This window comes from Corvus kubaryi, unplaced genomic scaffold, assembly GCF_017639235.1.
Source record: "Corvus kubaryi isolate FWS band 111438036 unplaced genomic scaffold, C.kubaryi_AGA036_p1.0 37396, whole genome shotgun sequence".
In the NCBI taxonomy this organism is placed as follows: Eukaryota; Metazoa; Chordata; class Aves; order Passeriformes; family Corvidae; genus Corvus; species Corvus kubaryi.
This window is the reverse complement of record NW_024581135.1, coordinates 17,665,206-17,678,339: the sequence shown is the minus strand read 5'-3', so window position 1 is coordinate 17,678,339 and position 13,134 is coordinate 17,665,206. Positions and strand designations below refer to the sequence as shown.

The window sequence follows — 13,134 nt, the reverse complement described above, 5'->3', positions numbered from 1 at the left end:
CCCCCTTTGAAAACTGATCTTTGGCTCTTCGCGTGAAAGTGATTTGAATTTGGCTCGGCGGCGCTCTGCGCAGGCGTCCAGCTGCTGGCATGCTGGCTCCTTGCAAAGCAGCTGTTTTGGGTTTGAAATTCCAACATGGCAGAGGCTGCAGTCAGTCTTCCCTTCAAAAACTTGGAATGATTTCAAATCATAGGCACCTTCACTTAACCCGAGCCCCCATTCATCAGCAAACACATCGGATCGATGCAACTCTAACCTATCGGGTTCTTGTACCAAATCTCCAGGTAAGAGGACCTTCTCCCCCCCCCCCCCCCCCTCCGCCCCAGTCTCCCTACCATCGTTTTAAATTTTATTAAATCTTAAAGCTCTCCGAGACAGCCGCGTATTAATCGCCTGTTCGTGCCCTAAATATTTTGCCTAATTTGCGGTCGTTTTCTGATACTAAGCACTCCGGTCTGCTTGCCTGATCGTAGTCTGGAAAGTACAGATATACAATCGCAGTGCATGGTTTTTCCTCCTTGATCATTGCCAACAATAGTAGGCAGATTAAGAGTTCGCGATTGCAAGCTCCTTCCCCACCTCCTCCTCTTAATTGGATTTATTTTTAAGTTGCTTTGAAAATAATAAACTGCAGGTAACGCGGGTCTGGACTTTGAGACAACTAACTTCTGACCAAATAAGTGCAAATAAGAATCTCGCAAAACAAAAGTTAGGTTTAAATTACTGTGTCTTGGATGGGGGGGGGGGGGGGGGGGGGGGAGCAAGAATATGTCAGAGGAGCTGTTGCAGTAAAATGTAAGCACATCATCTTGGAGGGGGTACAGCGTGGTGGGCGTATTGTTGGCTCAGGAGGGAGAGAAAGATGTATAATTTAATGGTATATACAATCCACTGATCCTATTACTATCCTCCCTGGAGCTCTTGTTAGTTTCAATGGGAGTGAGTGAAATTGACATGGACTTGCATTCCTGGTCATGTGCTTTTTTTCCCCCTTTCTTTCTTCTCTTGTGATCTGAGATCCCCTTTTTGTTGATGTTGCTTTCCCACTTAATTATATGCATGTAGGTTAAATGAATACCTGACGAAAGGGCCCACGTTTCAAGGCAGTGACATTTGATAGCTGAGAGGAAAAGTGGCTTTAATGAAAAGCAACCTTTGGAATTCCTGCTTGTGAAAAATCCAATTCAGCTTTTTGTGCTGCCAGCAAGAAATGATCAGTAGCACCAGTGTTTATGGTATGTCCGTTTTGGGATCTACTTCCTTTGCATCTAAATAGCAAAGACAGATTTAAATAGCATGATAACGCACCGAGGACTCTGCATGCAAATATTTTGTAATAAATACCTAATGTTTAATAGTATATTTTCTTGTGTATATATAAGCATTTTTTTTCTCTTGCTATCATTTGTTTGTCGCTTCTGCTTCGATTATGGCATTAGTTTTGTCCATTGTATTGATCTCAGTTGTAAAACCTGAAGTTGCATGTTACCAGCAGTGCACTATACACACCACTGAACTCCAATGGTATGTAAATTAGTAAAACTCGGGGAGTGGAGAGGGCAAAAACGTGTAGCAATGAATAGATACACCTACACATCTGTGTGCTTGTACATACATGCCTAAAATGCATCTTTTCCTTTTGCAAACTAGTATTTTTTTAGTATTTATTGAAACTCCAGCTGCTTTTCCCTCTCTTACTTTCAGCGTAATCATCTGCTAGAGATTCTAACTGATGTGGAGTGAGGGAATGTTTTGCATGTAAACAAACAAAATTACTGTTGTGGCCGAATGCGTAATACGATTTAATGAGGAGTATTTTATGCTCAGTTTACAAGTGTCTGGTTCACACTGCTCTCCTCTCAATGCTTAACAGAATGAAATAATCAGGTGCTGAAACTGGCTTCATTTTAATGGTCACTCTCCAGCCCCCCATGCTGCCCCCTCCTCCAAAAAAGTCAGATAAAATGGAGCATGGGGAATTTCAGTAGAGCTCCTTGTGGTGCAGTAGATGCACCTCTAGGTATGCAGTTAAGGCTAAGGAAGTAACAACAAAAGTGACTATTAGTCTGTTTTGTGCAACCAAAAAGGGGGTATGTTCACTTTTAATTGTGTGTGATAGTAACAAATAAGGATGGAGAGAGACCCTAGGAGAGAGAGTGTGTGCGTGCGTGTGTGTGTGTGTTTGGGATAAGGGGGAGGTCTGGAGTGTGTGGCTGATGATCACTTGTAATAATGCATCTGAATGCAAGAAAGAAATTGAGAGAGCAGTTGCACAATGTACACTCCTATTTTGATGTTGTAGGTGACTGTATTGCTAAACATATCCCAGGTGCTATATGATGGGAATAATCTGATTGCATTTTGCATTTAGACCTTGTTGACTTTGAAGCGATCAATAAGGCAACTGTTTATTTTAGATGCACATAATTTGCTCTGAGAAATGTTTTAAGGAGAAGAGCAAGCAAGCGAGAGCGGAACATTTTTTTTTTTCTTTCTTTTTTTTTTTTTCCTAGAGCTGTTGGAGCAAATGTGATTGCCAGATGGGAGATTTCCCTCTGTGATGTTAAAGCTGTAATATATATTCAGAGCAGATGGGACTGCTGCTTGTGATGAGGAGGATATTACGTTTATAAATTTTAAATCGGGAATCGGACAGTATGCTGAGAGCTGAAATTTGATGGTGTGGACGGCTTGGACTGTTAAATGCAATTCCCAGATAATAATAATAATTATAGTAGCAGTAATATATGTATGGATAATAAACATGATACTATTAGGCAGCTATATATATTCTGTGGTGATTAAGTATATATTTCCAATATGACTTCTCTCTTTCCTCGCTTCCCTAAAATGTTAGGGATTGGGGGTGGTTGGGAGGGGGCTTTAAGAGCCCACTGTTAGGAGAAATCAAATATAATCAGGTTCCTGTTTGAGGAAAAGTTTTGCTAAAATTCTTTCTGCAAATTCGTCTCTTTCTGAGTTTTTGTTTTGCCCGTGCATGTGGCCTGACAGTGCCACAGTCCTGAAAGACTGGAAAGTGGGAACTAGTCACACTCCAGCAGCTCTGCTGTTGCAAATTAAAAGTGTGTTGTGGTCAGGAAATGAAAGCTACAATGTCTCTTTTGAACAAGTCGTTTATCAAGAGAAACATCTATCAAGCAGTGACTTGTCACATTGATCCTCTAAAAGTTAGGTCCGAAGTGGAAGCTGCTTTGATGTTTTTGATCCCAATTTTATAAAATTGAGAAAGCTGGAGAGAGTAGGACTGATTTGCACTTAAAAATTGCTGTGGTCTGGGCATGACAAAATCATCAAGTATCTCTTATATAAGAGCTGGTAAACTAAGGAGGTATCGGATCTTCTGCCTAATTTTTATTTTCACATTGAAACTTTAGCTTTGCCACACAGGCAATTTCTTTTCATGCTTCTGAAGATCCTGTCTGTATGAATCTCTCTCTGCATTATTTCATCGGGGATATTTTCTTGCTTAGGAATACATCTGTTGCTTCCAAATGGAACCTTTTTTGTTGTCTTTCTGATGGTATTTATAGAGTTCAGCTTGAGAAGGCAATTTTTTTCCTCGCCACTTAGTCTTGTTTCTTCTTCTTCTATTTGTAATCTCAGTTTCCACCTCTTATCCCTGTGTAGCAAAGTTTCTTTTACCGCCAAAGTAATGTTTATTGCAAGTAAGGTACATTTGAAGGTATCTGTTTGTATAGCTTAAAACATGTTAAGAGTACTGTTAAGTGTGTCTTCCCCTTCTGATTCTCTTTTTCTATCCATTTTTAGCACATGAACCATGCTTTCATTCTCAACAGAAGCAGTATATTTCAAATTGAGTGTAAAGTTGAGGTTGCAAGTAAAAAAAACCAGACCAAAACAAAGTCTAAAACTGCTCTTTTATCTTTCTCTATTTCCAACCATCTAAATTGTCTAGCAACTTCACAAAAAAGTTCTTCATTTTGCATAAAGTTTGTGTCTGGATTATCAAGGAATCCCTTTGAAGAAACAGAGGTTTGGTGTTTGGTTGTTGTTGGGTTTCTGGTTTCTGTGCTTTTCTAGGCTAGGGTATAAGTGAAATCTTCCTTAAAGCAGGATGCTTTGACTTCTTTTCTTCAGTGTCGTAAATGAGACTAACACTGCTTATGAATACTTGATAGAGACCCATTTGAAAATAGGCAGCAAACAGCAGCGTGGTGGGAGTTTTGGTGAGTGTTATACTTGCTAATTAATCATGTTTGAAATGAAGGAATCATAGCATGGTAATAAAGGCTCATTGTTGTTTGACGTTTGTAACAGGATGTGACTCCTACATGAATCTGGTGGGTTTGGAGGTTTTGTTGTTATTTCCTCCCGTCATAATAAGATACCTTCAGTACTAGATCAAATTGTTTTTATTTATTGCAACATTGTGGAAGTACAGGGATGTTTGCTTATTCTAGCAGCATTTTAGAAATATGAAGATTGTATTGTTATTGGTATTTTCATCATACAGTTCATGGGAGAAAATGATGAGTCTTACGTCATTAGCTGTTCTTTAAGCTTTTTTATAGTTAAGCAGAGACAAACATTTCTTGTGTTTTATTTTATTGATATAAAAAACCCTGCTACTTTTTTTTATTATAATTGAAAGATGGCACTTGATGAACTTTTGTGCCCTACTTGCTTATGCGTATGTAATAAGGGATAGCAACTAAAAATATATTCTGGAATAGTTTGTATACTAGCCCTTTAAAAATTGATCTGTAGAACATTTGGAGGGTGTTTATGTTTTCTTGGTTTTGTTTTTATTATGGCACTTATTAGATATGTCATCTTTAGGCTTTATTTTTCACCTCTCTATTAATAACTGCTATATACAATGGAGAAAATCTCTTTCAAACTATAAAGGTTTAATTTCAAAATTTAATAAGGCTATTTTATGCTGCATGAACAAGGTTTGAAGTCTGCTGTTGTTTAGATGCTCTGTTTCTTTTTAAAATATAATTTCTAGAGGGAAATTATTCTGTATGGTTTCTGTCAATAAGTTTATTCAATGAATGCATATAAGAAGCATTGAATATAATGACTGATCTTTCTGTAGTCTTAATCATCAATTAGAAGGCTTATCTGCTTTTTAGGGGTGGGTTTAATGGCACAGAATCAGCATAAAATCTGTCTATATGAAACATTTGTATGTTGTTTATAACAGACTGAGTTTTGATCTTGCATCCCCAGATCTAATAATAGAAATATTTGGCTCTTTGCCCTCAATCAATATATCCGTTAACAGAAGAAACTTCACACAATACTTTCATAAAGTGCTGGCTGTATTGATACCGAGTTGATAAATTTAATTACTGGGGTTTTACATTGATTCATTGATCTTACGATTGGAGGAAATTGTTCTGCAGACATTTCTGAAGTATTGAGGAATATCGTATGTCCATAAAGCTTGATTAATTGATAAATCAGCATTTTTTTTCCTTCTCAGGTATTGATAAGACATAAAAATAACTGTAAAAGAATTCGGAATAAGCTAATTAGAAATTCTCGTGTTACTAACAGAGCAGATGAGAAGCAGTACTATGGAGGTGAAAAAAGTGAAGTTTGAAGTGGAATTGTGCCTATTGGGCCCAATCCTTAGCTGGTGTGAAAAATATTTGGCTTTAAAAAGATACAATAATGTACAGTTCCCAGAATCTGGACCACTGTGGCTTGTTTGTTTGTTTGCTTGTTGTTTGTTTTCCTTGTGGTGGCTTGTCTTTTTTTTTTTTTTTTTTCCCCTCAGTACTGTTCTTTGACTCATTGGAAGCTGTTTTAAATTAGATATTATGGATGTATGGAATTTTAGATAAGCATCTGATCCAAAATGAATAGTATAGCTATAAAAGCAATTTGAAGAGCTGTAAATTCAGGATTGCGTATCCCTGATATTGTTGCAGAGTATTAAAATCTTGCTGCTAGAGATGCTATCCTCTAAGTGAAAACTTATCTTCCTTATGGGAAAGATGACTTCAGAGAACTCTCGGCTGGGAAAAGGCCCAGAGTTTTTTTTTGTTGTTGTTGTTGCTAAAGTAATAATTAAAAAAATCCAATACATAGAATTAGTTACAGGAATATTTTCCAGGTGAAAAACCTTATGGGAGTACTTGGCTCCATTTCGGTGAGGTATGCGACCTTTTCACCCTATGTCAATGATATTTTTATAGAGTGTGTGAGAAATGCGAGTATAAAGAAAATTCCTTAAGATAATTCAATTTTTATTTTTTCTTAAAAAAAAAAAGAAGTAAAAAATAAATCTCTCAATCAAAACAATATTTACATCTCCCTTAATGAAACCGATGAAACTGTATTCCTTTAAAGGATGGTAGCTAATAGAGAAAACCAGAGAAAACCACTTGCCAGATGTTACCGTTGGTTCGACAAATACAATCTTCGCCTTCAAGGAGCAGAGGATCCTACACTGGAGGTGTAATGGAGGTCACAGAAAACCTAAGTGTTTCAGTCCTTTAATAATTGTACCTGCCACCCCCCCGATTGGCATGTTGAAGAGAAAATATATATATATATATATATATATATATATATATATATATATATATAAAAAATGTTTCTTAGAAAATTATATTTGCAGCGATCTCTTAAGCACAAGTGGACTTCACTACGATTGCTTCTAAATACCTGTTGGGGTTGGCCCCGCTGTGTGACAAGTGAGGGAAAATGGAAAGAGAAATAGTTGGTCAATCGTGGTTACCAAAATCTTGAGAGATGTGGGGAGAGATTGGGCTTTTACAGGTCAGTTTGAGAATGGGAAGGATATGAAAAAGTGTAATCTGCAGAAAGCACCACTGATGAGGGGTATACGGAGATGTCTGCAGTGATGAAAATGTGGAGTCTCTGCTTTCGTTTTGCCGAGCTCTGTTGCTATGAGGTATCGGCACACACAGAATGGTAATAACAGTATTGTGTGTCTGTTCCGATAGTGCTTGGAACAGTACCTGTCAAACATCTCATAACACTTAACTAACTCTTTAATCATATAAGCAACACTCCTTACTACAAAAGCTATTGTATTTTTATAATAGAAAGAACAACCATACATTATTTGAATAATGGACTAAAACTTTGTTCTTTAAACCATTTTTCTGCAGAGGGGAAAAAGTTTCATGCGTCTTGGCTATAATTAAAAATAATGCAACTGCAGATGACTGTCATGTCACTGGCTGATTTTTAAAATGTTTTGTTTTTATAATAGTCTATTAAGTGTGTAGTCTGATATGCCGTGAAATACTGAAATAGCAATTACCAGTCATATTATTTAACTGTAACTGAGAAACTCTTTTCTCAGTTCTTTTACAGTGTAGCTACTGCTAGCATGTTGTTAGTTAAATTTCAAATACCCTGAAAGGTATGTGGACAAAAATGCTGAGATTATTTTGATATGATAACAAACTTTGGTAATGTAAGTACATTTTTGTTCCAGATTCCTTGAAATCATGTATTACTTGGACTTTTTGTTATCTGTTTTTAACCCTTTTGTATTCTGCTTTTAGTATGTCATGTACTCTTTGTTAAAGCATATGGCTCACTTTCTGTTGGTGAATTGCTCCATATATGAAGATGTATGCCACAGTTTATTTTGTGTGATATTTTAGAAAGTGTGCATGTGTTAAGCTGGTTATAGATTGGTGATGATAAATTGGTTTGAGTAATATGTATCTTACTTGTGTTAATACTTTAGCAGTAAGAGCATACTGTTGTCAAACTTCATGAACTAAGATAGTGGTCTCACATCTAATTAAGCAGAATCTGAATGAATGACTTCCTAGTACAGGTCACAATTGAACTTCTTGTTTTCTTTAGTGTGATAAAATGCTTAAGGGACATATTAATGCATGTTTGCGTAACTCCTGCTAATCTGAAGGGAATTTGAAAATGAATATTGAGAGGAGATGGGAGAAAGGGCTGAACCAGGTGGGTCACAGAGGTTTGTGGCAGGAATGTATCTTCATGTTTTCATTCAAGTTGTTTTGGGGTTTTTTTGCCTGATTTAGGACAACTGCTGTTTGCCTTTTAATATGTTGGAAATAGCATCCCTATTTTCATCTGAGACCTTTTTGCCTTTCTGTATCCTCCATTCTAACATACAAGCAAGTCATTAATAAAAAAGCGTTTATACAGTGAGCTTGAATTGTCACTTAATAAAACTGAAAACTGTAGTGCTGCAAAGATATTCCTAGACAGTACAACTGATCTTGTGTGCTTGTCTTCTGGAGACATGGTGAGGGGAAGAGCCAACAATTACTTTGTATTACTGAACAACAGCAGAGGGTGGATGGGAATGATAAAATTATATGCAGAAATTATTAATCCATGACAGTAGTATCAATATTGACATTAAAAATACTATGAACTGGCAGCCCTGCTGTACAAACTGCTCTGATAGCTGTGCTTTTAGGTGAAAGTAGTTATTTATATGCCTTATGGCTCAGTGTGGTCATGTTGAAAGTATGAACCTACTCATCACAGATTCTGAGGAAGTGCAGGTTAACATCCTCTGTCTTCTTTAGACCTGTCTGATTACTTCAGCCTCCTGTGTTGACGCAGAGAAAGAAACAGCTAGATTCTATGCTGGAAGAATAAGGTTTGCAAGCACTGACTGATATTAGGTATCCCATTGTGATACCTAAACCAAATTTTAAAAAATCAAGCATCTTTTTCAAGTTAGACTTGAGAAACAGAGAAAGGAACAGCAAAGATGTTTCTGAACACATTTGAAGGAGCGCCATTTACTTTCAAAAGAGATCTTTCCGATCACTTGTGGATAGCTCCACCATGAAGAGCAATATCAAAAGATCTCAGAAAAGTAGCTATTCTTTTATGTCTTTAGGAACTCAGATGCTTACAAGATTGTTTCTGAGAAAGAAAAGAATTGATCCTATTTTCAGTCCCTTGTTGTTGGCATTTGTGGACCACATGACTACATACAGTATTGTAGAAATATACTCTTAGTATGTGGATACAATTCTGTTTCCCCTTGCAGCTCTAAAATAACAGTGCAGTGTGGCTGTATGAAAACTCAGTTTGGACAATGTTTTTATTAATTTGTTTTGCACTCTATGAAATTGTTTTATTTAATATACATCTGGAGTTTGCTGAAGATCTTTAAGCTTAATCAATAGGTCATCTGCATTACTAAAGTAGAGAAATTTAAATTAAAACAGTCTGTGTTGTTTTTTATAAAAATATAGATTTAAAGTTACCTGTGATAATTTGTGAACTGAATATCTCCATTCAGTCAGAAAATTGCTGGATTTAAAATTCATCAAATTTAAACCATCAGCATGCAGTTCTTTTTAGTATGGAAGGAGACTAAATTTATTAACTCTTCAGCTAAATGAAGACTTGATTTACAAAATTAAGTGGTTTTGTGTTTACTAATGTTGGATCTTTATATTATAAGGCTTTATATTAACTTCATAACTATAGTGATACTGTATTGAGCATACTATAAATAAGCAGATATTCCATTTTAAAGACAATAATTTTTCATGTGTTCATAGAATTTCTGATAATTTTTTATTTCTTGCTCTTTACCTTCAATAAAAGCTGTAATAAGTATATTTTGGAAACTGTTCATGAAGCAATTAACCTTTTTTAACCATTGATTTTCATCTTCTTCTTTGACTTTCATTCATTGTATTTCATACTCCTGTCCTGTCTAGGCATTCTTTATTCTACAACACTGATTTATATTTCCACTTTCAGTTTAAAAACTTTAGTAGTAACATGAATTTTGTTGATACCATAGTCATCCCATCAAGCACTGTTATTCAGATTAATGTCAGTAAATCCTATGTAATGAGGAGTATGAAGCACTTGTCATTATTTGGCCCCTAGCATTTGTCAATGTGGCAGTCATATCAAAGGCACACCTTAAATTCAGAGAGCATGTTTGTTGAAACACGTGGTTTAGTAAATATCAGAAGCCTTTGTTTTTTGAAGTTAGATATTGGTAAAATATATCTCATCATGTGCTTATAGAGACTGTGAATATACAGTGCCTTAATACATGACATTTTAAAAGTATTCACTAGTTAGAAATATTGAGTTATACTGTGATATGTTATCCATACGGTACAGAATAACAAATTGACACTAGTATTTATTTGGAGTAATAATTTTCACCACTAATTAAGGAAAGATGTTTTGTTATTGAGTAATTAGCAAACACTACCCCACCCCCACTTCCCCAGGATGTCATCTGCGTAGAGGTTGTAGAATTCACTACTTTCATTCATGACAGTCAAGTCCTTTTTGGCTAAAGTTACTGTTCCTCTCTGTTTCAGAGCATTACAACAGCTGCAGTTTGAGCTTGAAGGGTCTGAGTGGCTGAGATAACATCACGAATAGTATTGCATCTCAGCAAGTGCGATTCAGCTTTCCACTTTTGGGTGCTCGGTTATCAGAGGCACTGAGTCCCTGCAATTTCTATTGACTTTCGATACGCAGGTTTGCAACATATCTTAGAAGCTAGGTGTTCTAAGGAATTTCCCCAGAAAATGGTAGGTGTTAGCTTTATTTGTACTTAAATGCTCCAATCTCCGTCTTGAGGTATTAATGCTGTATGATGGGAGAAACAGAGCTTTTGATTTTTCCTGGTGGTTGTAAAAACACATTTAAATTCATCAGGACAAAAATCCATGCATTAATAACAGTATAAGGAATGATTCATTTGTGATTTTGTGCAGAGGAAACTTTAAACTGTTTGTTACTGTGTCGATGTTCCAAGGGGCAAAATGCAGAGTAGATGATGCTGTTCTAATTGCAAAATCTCCCTTAGTTATCTTCTCCCTCCTCCTGATCCTCTTCCCTTCCCCCTCCCCCTCATGGCTTTTTTAAACAATTATGGGCATTGTGCTCCTTAATGGTGCATAGTTACTGTAAAGATAGATGTCCTCAAATAATGAGTTTCTAATAATAATCAGAGGGACTTAGATTAAACTGGTTTTGTATAGAAACCTTACAGTGTGAAAGATCCTGAGATATATTTACAGCAGCTAAGCCTATTTACAGAAAACTAACCCAATTTTGTATCTGTACATGTGTGTGGGGCGGGGGCAGTAGAGGTGTATTGTCTGTGTGTGCCTACGTTTTTGTCCACTTGCTTTAAAGACTTCATAAGATTTTTTTTTTTTTTTTTTTGTTATGGTACAGATTTCTATTTTGCTTTCTGATAACAGAATATGTTTTAAAATCACAACATACTAATTAGCTTCTGTGTTTACACTGGAAAGCTTGCATCCCTTCAAATGACTTCTACCTGCACTCTTCTTTCGATCTGTTGCTTCCCCCATCTCCCATCCTCCTCCCCCACTCCCTGTGAGGTTTATTACATTAGATTTGTTGCTTTCTTCCTTGTTCAGAAGTTCTGAAGGCAAGTAAATGAAAGTGATAAGTACAGTAACAGATAATTGTTACTTTAAAGAGTGGTTGCTATATTGGTTGGGAATAGTATCTTTCCTAACAGGTACTGAATCAGCAAGGCTGTACAATAAAAAGAGCAAAATAGCTTAACTTATTGTTTAGGAATACATATGCCATTTAAATGGAAACAACCCCCCGAATCTCCCACATACCTTTTGGGGTTTGGAGAACAAAAGCTTACTTGTACACTCCAAATTCCCCTGGGCCTTAATTTGCAATACCATTATTTAAGCCTGGCTGATACAAACCCATTGCAGAGAAACAGAATCTCTCCTTCCTGGCTTTTCAAAGTCATTCCATGCCCTCTTCTCTCTCCACCCGCATCCCCCAGCACTGCCCCCCCCCCCTCCATTCCCAGCTTCTTGGTCTTACCCTGCCATTGTGAAACTCTTTTGTATTTGAAATGTAGTAAACAGAAAAATAGTGAGCTTCTAAAACACAGAAAACTGCCATTCTGCATGGTTTTACTGACATCTCTACCAACACATATGTAATTCTATCTTCTAAGATCAAGGCTATAATCACTTTAATATTTGTTGTGCCCGCTACCAGGTGACCTGCAGTTGTTTATTGTAAAGATAAGAGCCCCTGATGTAATAAGTTATTTCTTCTCTAAGTCAGATCATATAGAAAATACTAACTGTAAAGTGAGGAGAAACTTGTGCCCACTTACTATGCTCCTGGGGCGCAAGGCTCTCTGGATCTCAGCTCCTGGGTACAGTACTGGCATTGTCAGATACTCAGCTGGAAGCTGTCCTGGAGCAGAACTGGGTTTGGGTGTAATCCCTAACAGCTGAGAGTACATACAGGCATCACTGTAGCTTGATGCAGCATTGAGCACTACAGTTTTATTTATTTTGCTGCTAATAAAATGGCAGCCTACTTTGTCATTAAGAAGCTTGTCTTTTTGAAATAGCAATTGAGGTGCAGTATTGAGCATTTGAGTTAGTGGAAAGAGCTAAGAAATAGATGAGCTGCATTCCTGACTGTGGGTGGAAGGATGGTGAGTAATACATGCCTTGGCATGGTATCTGCCAAAAGCACTGCCCCCCCCTCCACTACGCTGTTCTAGTTTTGAAAGGTGTAAGGTATTCTGATGGGGGGGGAGGGGGAACCAAAAGGGAAAAATACTTCCAAGCAAATCATTATAGCATATCTCAATGACCATGCCCTACACTTAATTTAATTAGAAGACAACTGCACTGGAAAACTGGTAATTTTAGTCGTAGTTAACGACTGGTTCTCTCCTACCCCCGCTCAGAACCGATTATATGCCATGTTGTATAATGTAATTTCTACAAGAAAATTAAGTATGAATAGTCTCGGTAGTATTGTGTCGTTGCAATAATGAAGTTTTCATGAAAGATATTAACTTACCATTTAACTATTTAGAGGAGAAATAACTACTTTTCGTCTAGTGTTTCTTTTTACTATATCAAACAGAAAAAAACCCGATATCAAATTGGGATATTTTCTAGAGTTTGTAAGCAAGAACTGGATAGCTATTAATATGTTCATTATGTGGTAAGAAGGCACTGAAGGGGGTGAAACCTTGCATATGCGTGTTTCTTATAGGATAAGTGTGTTCAGGAGGGATTTCTGTTGTGTTGTAATATAATTTACTAGTGTATGAAATGGTATGGGAAATTCAGTGTTGGATTTCAA

General features: G+C 36.7%; 1 protein-coding gene across 3 annotated transcripts in view; it reads left to right on the top strand.

The window, feature by feature from the left end:
* Nucleotides 1-13,134, top strand: part of FIGN (fidgetin, microtubule severing factor) — a 106,238-nt gene that overhangs the window by 1,222 nt on the left and 91,882 nt on the right. The window contains exons 1-2 of one of the 3 annotated variants that reach the window (XM_042040945.1): nt 7-284; nt 1,066-1,235. The exons of 1 other annotated variant lie outside the window; for it this stretch is intronic. In XM_042040945.1, coding sequence (XP_041896879.1) covers nt 1,211-1,235 — 25 coding nt within the window. In that variant the 5' untranslated portion in view covers nt 7-284; nt 1,066-1,210. Of the gene's footprint in view, nt 1-6; nt 285-1,065; nt 1,236-13,134 lie in introns of those variants that run through there. One more of the 3 variants, XM_042040946.1, reaches the window with a different exon arrangement.